The sequence below is a fragment of the Lactuca saligna genome, chromosome 4 (genome assembly GCF_052625555.1).
Source record: "Lactuca saligna cultivar CGN05327 chromosome 4, ASM5262555v1, whole genome shotgun sequence".
NCBI lineage: Eukaryota > Viridiplantae > Streptophyta > Magnoliopsida > Asterales > Asteraceae > Lactuca > Lactuca saligna.
Window position 1 is genome coordinate 18,577,501 of NC_136420.1, and position 14,904 is coordinate 18,592,404.

General features: G+C 30.3%; 2 protein-coding genes and 2 long non-coding RNA genes across 5 annotated transcripts; 1 reads left to right on the forward strand and 3 right to left on the reverse strand.

Moving 5' to 3' along the window:
- The first annotated feature begins 695 nt into the window (after window positions 1-695).
- On the forward strand, window positions 696-1,348 carry LOC145038457 (uncharacterized). The gene is made up of 3 exons (XR_013679384.1): window positions 696-917; window positions 1,019-1,115; window positions 1,280-1,348. It is a non-coding gene; the product is annotated as an uncharacterized LOC145038457 (long non-coding RNA).
- A 410-nt stretch (window positions 1,349-1,758) lies between these two features.
- LOC145041341 (uncharacterized) lies at window positions 1,759-3,461 on the reverse strand. Its single transcript, XM_078989365.1, has 4 exons — window positions 2,856-3,461; window positions 2,564-2,779; window positions 2,367-2,485; window positions 1,759-2,267 (listed from the first exon to the last, which is right to left on the reverse strand). Exons 1-4 carry the CDS (start codon window positions 2,923-2,925, stop codon window positions 1,848-1,850), a joined length of 825 nt encoding a protein of 274 aa, XP_078845491.1. The 5' UTR covers window positions 2,926-3,461; the 3' UTR covers window positions 1,759-1,847.
- A 15-nt stretch (window positions 3,462-3,476) lies between these two features.
- LOC145039342 (uncharacterized) lies at window positions 3,477-4,513 on the reverse strand. The gene is made up of 3 exons (XM_078987411.1): window positions 4,352-4,513; window positions 3,876-4,260; window positions 3,477-3,796 (listed from the first exon to the last, which is right to left on the reverse strand). Exons 1-3 carry the CDS (start codon window positions 4,511-4,513, stop codon window positions 3,477-3,479), a joined length of 867 nt encoding a protein of 288 aa, XP_078843537.1.
- A 4,693-nt stretch (window positions 4,514-9,206) lies between these two features.
- On the reverse strand, window positions 9,207-11,814 carry LOC145041342 (uncharacterized). 2 transcript variants are annotated; one of them, XR_013680082.1, is made up of 5 exons: window positions 11,278-11,814; window positions 10,859-11,081; window positions 10,642-10,683; window positions 10,387-10,506; window positions 9,207-9,489 (listed from the first exon to the last, which is right to left on the reverse strand). It is a non-coding gene; the product is annotated as an uncharacterized LOC145041342 (long non-coding RNA). The 2 variants fall into 2 exon arrangements; XR_013680081.1 differs by having other exon boundaries at window positions 10,859-11,810.
- Between the last annotated feature and the right edge of the window lie 3,090 nt (window positions 11,815-14,904).

The following is a 14,904-nucleotide window of genomic DNA, read 5'->3' on the forward strand; positions in this document are numbered from 1 at the left end:
ATAGGTCACCAGCCATCATTTCCTCCATTAATATTTTCTACCTCTACTTCTCTTCTCAAAACTACAATCGAACATGTGTTTCTGCTCAGGAAAACTGTAATTAATATCCAAGTTTTCAAACCGTAATCTAGCCAACGCAATCACAACTTTAGCTCTCTCTCTCTCTCTCTCTCTTTCTCTCTCTCTCTCTGTCTCTCTCTCTCTCTCTCTCTCCCTCTCTCTCCTCTAAACCACCATTACTACCTGATCAATGATAAAAAAAAATGTGCAGTGGTGCACCTGTGTCTCTTCTCAAGGAAATGGTAATGAAAATCCAACTTTTGAAATGCTAATCTAGCTAACACCATCGCACCAGTTATCATTCGCCTTTCTCTCTCTCTCTCTCTCTCTCTCTCTCTATATATATATATATATATATATATATATATATATATATATATATATATATATATATATATATATATATATATATATATATATATATATCAATGGTGATGATGATGATGACGACAAAGGAGGAGGAGAAGAATGGTCCAACGATGGTCGTTGTTATCTTCTTGTAAATTATTCTCCTTTCTCCGAACTTGTATCCTATTGTTGACATATAAAACCAAAACCTCATTCTATCATCTACTGAAAGCTTTCAATTCTGATAGGGTTTTTGGTAAAATGCTTTCTTCTTTTCAGTTTTGGGTTTTAATCAACCAAAAATTATCTAAAACTAAGATAATTGTCGTGGTTGTTATTTGTAAATGCAGTTTTGGGTATACCTGTTCTAAATTGCTTCCTGGTGTTGTTACTGCCTCCAAAGACAGATCATTTCCACGAAGGGGATGGGTTTTGGTGCTTACATTTCTTCTTGATTCAACCTGTCCAATACAACATAGTGATCCAACAAGTCTTGATGAATTGAACGAGTATTCCAACTTAACTAATCTCTCCAAGCACACATATTGCTCTATTCAGATTAATATAGGCAAATTTCTGATAGTTCTTTTACTATTTTGTTGTCTGTAAGGAGTGTTTTGGAGAGAGATCCAGATCTTATTCAACAAACGGTCATCAATGATCGTCATTCTGCTCTTCACATAGTTGCCGCCAATGACCGGAGAAAGGTAGGTAATTCAAGAATTTCTTCATATTCTTACTTCGTTTTTTGTTTTCCCTTTATGGATTTGTTCAATTTTTTATACAATGTGTGGATTTTTGTTCAAATTGTTTCTATGCTTTTTGACAATCATTTTTTCAATCCTAATTTTTTTTGAATCGTTCTATGCAGGTGTGTTTAAGTGTTCTCTGTTTGAATTATACTTCAATTTTTGTTTTTTGTCAATTTCATGAATCGGATATGATATATATATATATATATATATATATATATATATATATATATATATATATATATATATATATATATATATATATATATATAATAAATGTTTCATGTATGTTGTTTTGCAATTCACATCTCATTTGTTTTAATTTTGAACAATTGTATGAATAGTATTTAAAAAAGCAATGCTCCAAGATAAACCATACAACTTGGAAAAGCAAGACAAACAAAATTTTAAATCTCTTTTAACTTGGAGACTATGCAGTTATCGTGGTCCAAAATCTTATCGCGGTCACTTGCCGCGATTTAAAATAGCGGTTCTCGCGGTGGGATAGCGGTTATATATATATATATATATATATATATATATATATATATATATATATATATATATATATATATATATATAATCACAAAGAGCCATATAAAATGTAAAAACACATAACATAGTTATACAAGGTCCACATCCACATAACATATTAAAAGAGTTTAAATCAAATTTCCAAATAAAAGATCAATCGCAATCCACTGGTTCGGCTTCCGAGTCAACATCGTCTAATGCATTCACTTCGACATCAAGGTCCACATACACATCATCTTCCACTTCAACTCTAGTCTGGTCATTATCATCATCATCATCATCTCTATAACCCTCCCTTTTGCTCCTCGTACTAGGCCCGATGTCTACATTTCCACCCATCGCTTCTCGCACATCCGACCAAAGAAGACCATCACGTGCATCCATAAAGTCTTGAAGTTCAGCCTCTGTCGGTATCGTCCACTTATCATTTTCCTCTACATCTCTCAACAAAATAGGATCAGTTTTGTTGCTTTTTAGAGATTCAAATCTCTTTTGTAACCTTGTGTTATATTCGATAAACACAAGGTCATTGAGTTTTTGCTGGAAAAGACAATTCCTTTTCTTGGAGTGTAACTAAAAGAAACGAAATATGAAAAGTTAGTTAGAGTTTCAAACTTTCAATTAAACTAATGTAATCTATAATTTATAAAAAAAATTGTTAAAAAGACTTGCATTGTCAAATGTACTCCAATTGCGTTCACAAGGTGAAGCACTACACGTTTGACTAAGGACCTTGATAGCAAAATTTTGAAGCAAAGGAGTATCGATCCCATAAGAACGCCACCAAATATCTATATTTTATAAATAAACATAAGTTAATAAAAAATAGGAAATAATAAGATTTGATTGCATTATACTTTTTAACTTACATGGTGCAACTTTCATTCTACTTCTTTTAGCAGCTGCAGATCCAAATTGGCCTTCTGAATCAATGTAGATATTCGATTGTTGTCTTAAAAGATCATTCTCATCTTTATCGGGAATAAGACGGTCGATGGCAACATATAGTCCCGTCACTATATCTTTATTTTTCTCAATCTCTGAATTTTCTCCATGAAAAATGGCAGGATTAAGAAAGCATCCAGCTGCACATTCATTAAAATATTAAAACCAAACAAGAAAATTAATTTTTAATTTCCATTAATAAGTGAAGTTTTATACCTGCATGTAATGGATGATGAAGTTGGTCAGACCATCTTTGTTGAATTATAGACAAAACTGTACTCTCCATCCTTGCATTAGGCCCACCTTTTAAATTTTTGCTTATTTGCTCGACTCATTGCATCATAGATATAACCCATGCATGGTTGATCTTCCCTATCAACCAAAAGAATCATATCTACCAAAGGTGCAAATACTTGACAAGATAAATACACATCGTCCCAAAATTCTTGCTTTGCAACTATCCTCTCCACCTTCTTTCCCACAACTTTCTTTACAAATGCACTTTTTGTCCATTGTTTAGAAACAAACAACACTTGAAGGTGATGGCGATTCTCATGTACACTCTGTAAAGTGTAGTACTGAGTGGCAAACCTAGTTATACATGACCTGTGCAACTCTTTATTCTTGGTCAACTTTCGCATCATGTTCAAAATTCTTCCATGATTATAAATGTAAACCACAATCGCTCTTGCATCAGTCAAAGCACCCTTTATCTTTTTTATTTTTTCCTCGAGATCTTTTATCATAAGGTTCACACAGTGTGCTGCACATGGAGTCCAAAACAACTTTGGATGTTTTTCTTCTAAAATTTTTCCCGCAGCTTTATAGTTTGAGCTGTTATCCGTAAGAAACTACAACAATGTTTTCCTCGCCAACATCTTCAATCACGTGATTAATCATCTTCACAATTAATTGAGCATCCTTCACATGCTCTGATGCATAAATTGACTTAAGAAATACCGTGCCAGTTGGACAATTCACTAAAAAATTTATCAATGCCCTTCCTTTTCCATCTGTCCAAAAATCGGACATAATGCTACATCCGTATTTCTGCCACTGTGACCGAAACGAGTCCACAAACTTATTAGTATCTTGTAACACCTCCTTTATTAATGTCACCCGAACATTATGGTAACTTGGAGCGGACATACCTAAGACTGATAGATATAATTAATTAGTTAGTAAATATTAAAATAGTAATCAATAAATATATGATTAAAGGGATTACTTAATTACCTTTTCCATAATCTCCAATGGCATCAATTACATCTTGGAAACTTTCATCACATACGACATTAAATGGTAAGCTAACCGCGTAAGCCCAAATCGCAAACTTTTTCCAAGCAATATTCTTCAGCTTCTCTTTGATTGGATTGTTTTTATCCAACGTGCTTTGATATACTTTTCCACGATCGCTCTTATAAACACAATCATTTGGACCACGAACATTACTAGAACTTACAAACTTTCTTTTCTTACTATCATCCCTGACTCGTATCTCGTCTTCTTCATCCTCATTATCAGATAATCCTATTGTGCTTGATGATCTAAGAATTTCTATATTTCTTTGTTTTTCTTTTTTTTTGCTTTTCTTTTTCTTGTATCGATTCAAACATTTTTTTCATTATATCTGGTGTCACGTTAGGGCATTTGGAGACTTCCCCTGGTATATGAGCAAGGTGTTGCTTCAACCTTGTGATTCCTCCACATACTTTTTTGTCACAAAGAGTGCACCAAATATTCGATTTTTTTGTGGGATCCTTCCAGACTCCCCACTCCCAAGCCATATCTCCATTTAAACATCTAGTACCAGCATCTGATGATGTAGTAGTAGTTGTTGGGTTTGTTGAAGAATGTGAAGATTGGCCTTCCATGTTTACTGGTAAAAACGATAACCTGTTGCACAAAACAGTTGCAAATTAAATGCATTAGCTAAGGTCTGATTACAGTTACAACTTAAATGCATTAATTGAGGTTTCATTACAAATTAATTGAGTTGTTAACTTGTTATATAATTTGTCGGTTCCAAGTTCCAACTTCCTAAAAAAACAAACACGTACCAATGAGAATTAAATTGATGGACAAAAAGCAACTAGCAACTAGCATTTAATAGGTAATGAGTATCCGATAAACATACAGTATCAATCAATATATATAAACCAACAAAATTAGGATTTAATGAGGATGGGGAAGGAAGAGTCGGAGTTTCTTAAAGGAATAAGATGCTTACTTCCTTGAGTCGTTGGTGGCTTTGATTAATCTTCTCGTCGCTTATTTTGATGGCAGATTTACGATCGATCGCATTAGCAAGAAGCCAAGAACAACACCATCGTAGCAGGCATGGAGAAATATGTTTGTCGTTGACCTGTTCCAATTTCTTCTAATATCTAATTAGGTCACGACTAAAGAAAAGGAGTTTGGGCTTATAGTATTCAACGATGTGGGCTGATCCATATAAAATAACTTGTGTTTTTAATAAATATGTAAAAAAAGCCCAAATAATCAAATATCGGAAAAAAAGTGGGATACCGGTTTTGAAAAATCGGTCAAATCGCGGCTGATACCGGCGATATTCCCGGCTTCAATATTTTTGAACGATATTTGAAACCGCAATTTTCCAAAACCCGCGAAACGAGATCCCACCGAGATCCCACTGGGATCTCGGTGCTATTAACTGCCCAGCTTGGAGAAGAACAGGATTTACCCCAAGTCTATTATTGCAATCATCAAATATTGTTTCTCTACAAGGTCATTATCACAAATTTTAAGTCTCTTTCAATAGAAAAATTCCCAAAATGAAACATACATTTTGGAAATTATATGTATATGAATAGTCTTTTTTATTCGGTCAATGTATATTTATCTAAATGGTTTTTTGTATTTAAGTTGTTGTTATTGTTGTTGTTGTTTCCTGATTTGTAGCTTTTTTTCTGATGGTCAATACTTTATTATTATTATTATCATTATTTAACCTTTTCTTATTTGGATTTCCTGTGATTTTTTTTTGTGTTTTTCTAATTGGATTTGTAGGTTAGAAGAGCTTTATGTACCCGTTGAAAGGTTTGGAGTTGTCAGGCCGTTAGAGATGTCTATCTCCTAAAGAACCATTACACTAAGTAGGTTTGTGCATACAACCTCTAACTTTAAGTTAAATGTTGTTAATTAAAAATCTTATTATTAACTAAAAGTATTTTGAATTATATTCATTGATATGAATTCAAGGTAGGCATGTCACATACTCGCTTGTTGTTAACCCTATACATGAACAAACAGAAGTTGTTGAAGGTGTGAAAGCGAAAGTTAAAGAAGAAAAGAAATATGAAAGAACTAAGCAAAAAAAGGAAAAGGATAAAAAAAAAGTTGTCTTGGCTGATGAGGTTTATATTAAGAAAGAGAATAGAGATGAGGATAAATATGAAAAGAAGTAGAAAGCGATGCAAAAAAGGTGATGATGAAAGGGGTTGATTGAATGCAATATCAACTTTGGTTGAATGTAAGGAATGGTGAAAAGGTGGAGTCATTTCTTATCAAGGAATAACAACTTACTATCATATTGGGGTCATATAAAAGGAACAATATATTAATTCTACATAAATGGGCCCAAAATGTTTCTTTTTTGCTATCCCAGTAAGCCTTATACCGGTTTTGGTCGATGAGTTGTTAAATTTAACTTGTCAATTGTTATTTTCATTTTAAAATGACTATTTTACCCTCAGACTAAAACTGAGAAAAACATTTGCCATAGATCAATTTATAAATTTTGCTTATTTGTTTTAGTTAATAGTTTGTAACTTCTTAGTGTAAATTATAGAGGTGGCCCTAAATCATTTTCATGTTTACAATGTTTATTTAAAAATTAAAACCATTTTAACATCATTTACTGTTACCCTTCCTATTGCATTTAGGTAATGGAGCTCAAAGATTGCAACATAAAGTTTTGTATTGAAAAAATCGTCATTGATTTTTTTATATCATTAAATCCATCCTAGATTTTTTTACATCAATGCTAAAATAAGTTGTTTCCTGGTTGCAACAGGCTATAATCATGACATAGATAAATTTTTTTCTAGATTTTAAATGAGATGGATATTTTAACCAAATAGTCAAAGTTAAAGTTAATCTACTTGTATTTTCTTTCACATTGATTTTCTTTTTCTAGAAGTTCATGGTTGGTCTTATTAGGTGTAGAACCAAGCATAAAAACCATGTTTTTAAGTACAGTAGATATTAGGTTCTTGAGGGAAAAAATTACCCAATTCCATGTGGAATGGATTTGGTGCTAAACAAGTGCATTTGGTTGAAAAACACATAAATGCCATTGTGTAACTATTGCTAAGTATTTTAGTTTTTTTATTGTGCAGATTATGGTCTATAAGAGGGACTAACAAGATTAAGAAGATAGGAGTAATAGATTTGGCTTATAATTTTGAGTTAATACCATCAAACCAACCTAACTTATTTAGTAGAGTGGACTGTAGTGTTGGACATTATCATCCTTTTTGATACATATACAAAGTCTCTTTTTTTTTGTATTCTATTAAGAAATGCTCAAAAGGTCTACTTTCGATTTGCTTTTCAATGTTTATATCCTGATAATTAAACATGTATTCAATATCAAGGATCATATCATGTTAATTACACAAAATTACACAAATTCCAATCTTTTGATTAGTGTTGAAAGTCATCCAAAGTTCATTTACTTATTGAATGATTAAAAGTCTTACATATCGTGTGGAATAATGTATATATTAAAGTTTGTATTGGTAAGTTTTAGTCTCTTAAATTTGTATTGACTAAAAAGAAAATCAATGACATCAGATAACTGTAAATAAACTTTTTCATACAATATCAGTATAAATTGATATTATTGCACTTAATAATATTCACTACACCGTACATTTAGCGTCGCCATGTTCCAAACATACATATTTGTAAATTATATAATCTTAATTAAAGGTAACGACTCTGTTAATTTGTATATATGAAAACAAAATCGTATATAACCAATAAGAAAAATTAGAAACTGTTAAAATATTTTAAAAATGATTTGTTTAATTCAAATATGGCTTGGTATTTGAGTTATTATGCCCACATATACTACAAACTGATATATGTTTTGTAGAAAAGAAATTATCTATTGCCTTCTGAAAGTAAACTAATTGCGGAAAAGCAACAATTTCCAAAAACGCTTACCAAAAGAAACTAACTATCGATGAAAGCTAATCATCAAAAAACCATTTGTCGCCGCTGCATCATGCGGGTAGACTACTAGTGTTTGTGTGTGTGTATATACACTAACAATTGGATAAATTAATAAAAATAAAGAGAATACATGTTTTAGGTTGTTGTCACACGTATCAAAGATTTCATCACAAGCTTGCCATGATACAAAAACATTGATCAAATGTTTATGAACATAAGAGTGGATTGCGTAAATGCACTAACAACTTATGTCGTGTTACTCATGGAAAACTTAACAACATCCAACATTTTTTTTAAACACATGAAAATATTTTTGCTTTTTAAATTTTTGGAATTCAATTTTCTTCCAAAGAAAAGGGTTGTTTGTTTATGTCAAGTCCTAAATTATCATATATATTCTCTTCTCCCCTTCTTGGAACTTTACCTTCAAGAATCATTGATTTTTTTTTCTTTTTCTCGTGATTTCAATAAATATCATTTTCATAAAAGAATCATGATCAAGCTTAGGTTTATAACTTAGGTGTTGTTTGTTTTTTCAGAAGCAAAAGACATGCAATTTATTAATCATATCGGTAGACATCTGCAGTAGAAGAGGTTGACTAAACGTCTGCAGCTTACAACAAATTACTAGTATTTGTATTTTTAAAGTTTGAAGGCATCTAAAATAAACTAATTTTTAAATATAAAAAAGTTTTTCAATATTGATATTTAAATAGTTCTACTTTTATAACGCTTTCAATCAAATTCAAATTTCTTTCAAATTTTAATTCATTTAAGAGATTTTTCAATATTGGAATTAGGTCCAGACCTTTGTCGAAAACCATCTTTTGAACTTAGCATTTTCATGACTTTATAAATAGTTAACAAATCTAGATTAAATTTTATGTATTATTGTATGAAACTTTAATTTTTTTATAACCACTTTTTTTTATGTGATATTATATTATGATTAATGTTTTTGCCTAAAGTATTTTGTATTGTAATGACAACTAGGGTTTGGACATTCTGCACGATGCTGAGGAAGCCCGATGTGTTGAAAAACACAGGTCCACATGGATAAAGGTTTTGGGAGAAATTTTGAGACAACTTTCAATCATAGCCCAAAATTGCAAACTACAATGTTATTTCCTATCACAATGATGCTAATTTATGCAGTTTAATAGTGACAACCTTGAGCTAAATCAAACAATAAAGCAAATGTAATTACATTCAAACATTTATTAATCTTTTACATCTTAAAAAAAAAAATAAGAACATAAGCAAGGTGCTAAAAATTAGAGGTCCAAAGATAACATTTTGCAAGTTGTACCACAAAATTATAAAAATAAAGTTTTTATCTTAACAATTATGTATTGAAGAGGTGGATAAAAAATAAATTTTGAAATATATCATATTTTGTACAATCCTACAAGACAATTAATAAAATTTAATATAATTAATAAAAAATAGGGAAGAATCCCGCTTTGCGGGATTAGATACGTTAAACTAATCCAATGCCACATTTCACCCATTTTAAGTTTCAACTTTCAAAATATTGATTAAAAATTTAACAGGTAGCATACAAAGTAAATCATCACTGTGAAGATAACAGAAATCGTATGAGTTCAACTGCAAACTTTCCCTTCTTGGTTTTGTTCACTTCTACTATCTGTGCAAATGCAAAAGACGTAGATGTTATTTGACAAAACCAAAAAAAAATGTGTGTTGTTGCAATCACGACATAAGGAAAAAATAGCAAAAAAGAAAACATTGTAGTAGGATTAGATAAATGAGTCTTTTTTAGGTTTATATTATGATCCAGGTAAAAGAATCATTGTTGTAGTTTAGCATCAAGATAGATATGTCCATGATGTCAAAGGCAGAAATTTAAAAGAGCTATCAAAAAATGTTATTTCATAAATCAAAATCTTGAAAAAAAATATAATAAAAAATTTATTTAATGGAAAAATCGCATGTAGACACTTTGATTTTACTGTAGATGACACTCGCTTTGAAGCACGTCTCCATGGATCTTGTCACACATTTGTAAAACTATTTTTGATTCTACATTTTACATATTTGAAAAAAATTCATAAAAAGCAAATTAATCCTAAAATTTGGATGTAAATACTAATGTTTGATAACAGCAATGTTATTGATGTCATAGTAAACCCTTTGTTACTATAATAATGTCATTTTCTTATAGCTAGCTAGTACAATCGAGTTTTATCATTACATTGATTTAGATGTAAAAATGGGACAAAAAAGTTGTTTGCTGATATCTGGTTTTGTTTCAAAAATTAAGATCGTAGAAGAGTCACAGTTCAAAGTAGAAATGAGGTTGTGTATCGGACTGGTAGGTCCAAAAAATGAGAAAAAAAAAGTAAATTTATTAGATGGTCCTCTACATATCATATTCACATAAGGTGAACATAAAATTGATCAAAATAAAAAAAAAAAATACAATGGCCATTAAAATCATAAAATAGGCAAACAAAAGCATTATAACTCAATAAAATTGACAATACTTGTTTTAATAAGCCAACGATCAACAAAGAAATTATACCTGGTGAACTGAGGATTTGCCTTCTTGCCTTCTATAACAGGCCAATGTTTTTCCCAGTAAGGAATGCTTCTAAATTACTGAACAACAGTGGCAGACCGTGGACTGTCTCAACAAAGCCAACTACATAACCAAATAATGGTTTTATAGTAGTAAGGAATAAGATCATAGTCTAATTGCAATGCCAAAATGATAAAGTAGAAATAGAAGAGGAAAAAAGTAGAAAAGGAAAATCATGTTTGGAATTGGATATCTTACCTGCGCCCTTTGTCAATTGAATCCAGTAGCCATTACATTGTTCTTCATTCATTATACAGGAAAATCATGAAGTGTGTTAGAAAAAATCAATGAAAAGCAATCAATCAAAAGGTTTAAAATCCCTAAACTTAAGCTAGCAAAATCAAAAACATATTAGTAAGCAAAAAAAAAAAAAAGATGTACGTCAACATCACCATACAGAGTTTGTTAGTCTTACCTTGTTCATCATCTTTGGTCTTTTGAAACTCCTACGAACGGCGGTGGTAGATGGCACCAAATTTGTTCAATATCCGTTGCACCTCTTTCATTGATTGCTATAGAAATCACTGTCACTGCCCTCGATTCTGATAACAGAAACCCTAGTTTACTGTGATGGCTTTCCTTTTGGATGTTGTCACATAGAGGGAGAAGGTGCATAATGGACTCGGACACTCGGTGGTCTAATTGAAAGAAAGTTTGGAATTTAATGAAAAAAGAAATAGCATTGACAACAGAAGAAACTGATGACCTTTAAAATTGTAAGCAAAAGTGTATTCAGAGAAAGAATCAGGGTGTGGAATGTGGGCTTGATTTACCCGGCTTGAAGAATATAGAAAAATCAAAATCGATGGCTTCTAGTGCATAATTTTAACTCACCACTTGCAGATGTGTGGAGATGATGCGTGATAGGGGTTATCATGTTGTCGACTTCACCGGAGAAAGCCGAAGAATACAAAAGAGTGACTTTAATGTTGACAGAACTGGAAGTCGCAAACCCTGAGGAACAACAATCTGAATCAATTGGGGCGACGATGAAGAAAGAGCGAAGCACCGATGACGCAGATGAGATGGATCTGATCGTGTCGTCAGAGCGTTGCTTCGATCAACCACTCCTTTGAACATCTAACACACATAGAAGTGATTTCATCATTCAACTTTTCTTCCAAACCTTACATATACGTGAGACATGGGTCACTGAAATTGGAAAAGTTCTTGGAAAGAAATTATAGGGACGGACGATTGAAGTGCTGATGTCAAGAAAGGTAAGAAAAGCAGTGGAAGCATCGAGAAAAAAAAAAGATGAATATTGGGAAGAAAACCACCGAACGTAGTCGATGGAAAAAGATGAAATGGCAAAACAACAGAAGCAGAAAAAGGAACACGTAGATGGCAGGAGCACACCTCATGACACATGTAATACTATAGAAAAAAAAAATAACTACATAAATGTATAAACCACAAAAAAAATATTCAAAAAATAAGAAAAAAATAGGAGCCAGTTATATGCAAGTATTGTTGTCTAAGGGTTCAAAATTAATATATATATATATATATATATATATATATATATATATATATATATATATATATATACTAGGTGTGAAACCCGTGTATTACACGCGTCGATTTAAAAAAAAATTAAACATTAAAGTGTAAATATAAAATATTTTTTAATGTACAATTTTAAAATAAAGGAGATACATATTTATTGCAATTTAATTTCATATATATCATATTTAATACTTTACATATATAAGTATATGATTTTAATTTTAAAAATTGAAACAAACCAAAAATTGACAAGTGGATAATATTTATTTAAAAAATACCCCAAAATGACAAGTGTCAAAATTAATTAGAGATTGACATGTGTCAAAAGGTCTTCTAGGTGTGAGCTTCGTGTATTACACAGGTTGATTTACAAAAATATCAAACATTAAAGTTTAAATAAAAAATATTTTTTAATGTAAAATTTTAAAATAAGAAAGAAAAAAACATATTTATTGCAATTATATATATATATATATATATATATATATATATATATATGATATTTAATACTTTATATATATAGGTATATGATTTTAATTTTAAAAATTGAAACAAACCAAAAATTAACAAGTTGATACTATTTATTTCAAAAATACCACAAAATGACAAGTGTCAAAACTCATGAGAGATTGACATGTGGTAAAAAAACTTTCATTTATTAAGGAGGATATGAAAATGAATACTATAAACACAAATTATATAAGGGCGGAAAATATAACTTTAAAATATAATAAGGGACCGAAATTACAACTTATAAAATATCAATTATATAACTTTATATTAGTTAGGATGAAAACTATTATTTCAAAATTAGTTGAAGGGAAAATATGTAAATATAAAAAATTTGTTATAAGAAGAGTCAAAATTGCTATTTTAAGATATAACTTTATTTGAATTTTGTATTGAATGTTCAATAATTTTAATATGATCTGAATTTAATAGTTATGGCTTTGAAAAATATAAAACCAAATGAACAGTGGTTGTTTTCTCTGGCAAACTCATTTTGGTGTGTGTATATATATATATATATATATATATATATATATATATATATATATATATATATATATATATATATATATATATATATATATATATATATATATATATATAAAGTTAGTTTTTAAACAATAATTTGTAATATATCTAGTAAATTTTTGCATATATAAGATATCAACTCAAAGCTAGGCATCATCTTTTGTGATTTTTATTTCCTTATTGAGAACGATTAATGATGAGGCCCAAAGGTGGCAACTGGCAAGGATCATTTTTTTAATCTTAAGCAATATAAACAGTCAACCTTTTTGTTCTTAATCAAACCAGTTTAATATAGCTTCCCAATTGTTAGTTATCCCATATTGGTGATGACAACTTGACATGTTGATAAGATACAAAAATGATGCAATAACACTTAAACTTTAATTTTATCATCTTTATCATGACGAAGATACACATCACTTTCCAAGTTTCTAGCTAGCAGTATTACTACCATTCGCTTCCTCACATCCACTAGATAAGACTTTTCAAGTATGAAAAAGTACTCAAATTCTCAACCTCTTTCATCGTAATGTGGTCCAAGGGCAATAAAATGGGCCTACAATGTGTACATTTATTTACCTTTTTCTTCTGTTTTTATATATACGACTTTTGTTGGTTTTTTTGTAGGTCTTAATCAAACACGAGTCCTATATCATGAGGGAAGACATCTATCTTGGACCAAGACATAAGAATTGACATCTTAGGAGTACGAAATCTAGCCAAATTGAGTTGAATTAATAAATGTATTTATTTTGTAAATAACCAGGTAATTAAGTCATATGAATTGGAATATATTTAGAGTATATACCTTTGGTGACATGTCACATGTGACATGTGCATTACTATTACTACAACCACAAAACTTAGGATGGGCCACGGGGACCTGTCCAATAAATAATAGTCGTGAACTGGCTTAGCTGGTGAATTCGGATATACTCTTCACGCTAAGGGTATAGAGGTGATTTGGCAACGCTACTTGAATTCAAACACAACCCCTTTATGGTGTGGTTGTGGTATGGGGTATCTGTATTTCCTAAGCTTGTGGTATAGAAGTGAAGATAATGTGGTGCTAAAGGGGAATCATTTTTTGAATCACGATGTTATATACTTATATCCATACATCATAAACCAGTTCAAGAATTTATCTTTTATTTTTAAAGTGTCATGTCAGTTTTTTCTAAGATTCTAAATAACGTTAGGCGTGACTTGGCTGTAATGTTAAGCCTCAAACTTTTCCGAACCTTGGCGAGTCACGTTGTTTGTAAGGCGTGACTTAAGTCGATAACTTTGTATATAATTCAAATTTTTATATGTAATCTCAAATATATATATATATATATATATATATATATATATATATATATATATATATATATATATATATATATATATATGAGTCAAGACGGCGTTTTGGTAAAGCTTGACAACACATGTAAGCCTTGGAGCCATGACGAGCATTTTAGAACATTGGTTTTTCCTTAACAACTTTTTACTCATGAAAAAACAAGAAATGATCACTTTTCGTTCCCTTTCATTTTTTTTTTAAATCAAAATAATTGATTTTTAAGATTTATAATTCAAAAAATAAATATAAATTTTGAAAAAATGATTAATAAACACAAAAGTTAATTAAAATAAAAATACTTCATTACTAAAAATAAAAATTATATAAAAACAAGCCAAGATTTAAAATATAAAAAATTATAAAAAAAAAAAAAAAAAAAAAAAAAAAAAAAAAAAAAAAAAAACCAAGATTTAAGAAAACACAACCTAAATTTAGAAAAACAAAAAACAAAAGAATGTACGAGAAATATGTTTTCATGATTTAGTGTTTTAGTTCAATGGTTAATCCCAAAAGATGATGGATGTTTTTCATCAAGAACTTCATATCTTTTATTTTTTGCCTTTTCGCAC

Excerpts from the sequence above, each read along its gene's own strand:
- LOC145039342 (XM_078987411.1), bottom strand. The coding sequence starts at position 4,513 with ATGGAAGGCCAATCTTCACATTCTTCAACAAACCCAACAACTACTACT. Across the intron at positions 4,261-4,351 it reads GCACTCTTTGTGACAAAAAA|AAAAAATGTTTGAATCGATA; the intron begins GTATGTGGAGGA and ends CAGATATAATGA. Across the intron at positions 3,797-3,875 it reads CATTGGAGATTATGGAAAAG|TCTTAGGTATGTCCGCTCCA; the intron begins GTAATTAAGTAA and ends TATATCTATCAG.
- LOC145041341 (XM_078989365.1), bottom strand. The coding sequence starts at position 2,925 with ATGGAGAGTACAGTTTTGTCTATAATTCAACAAAGATGGTCTGACCAA. Across the intron at positions 2,486-2,563 it reads TAGAATGAAAGTTGCACCAT|ATATTTGGTGGCGTTCTTAT; the intron begins GTAAGTTAAAAA and ends TATAAAATATAG. Across the intron at positions 2,268-2,366 it reads ATTGGAGTACATTTGACAAT|TTACACTCCAAGAAAAGGAA; the intron begins GCAAGTCTTTTT and ends CGTTTCTTTTAG.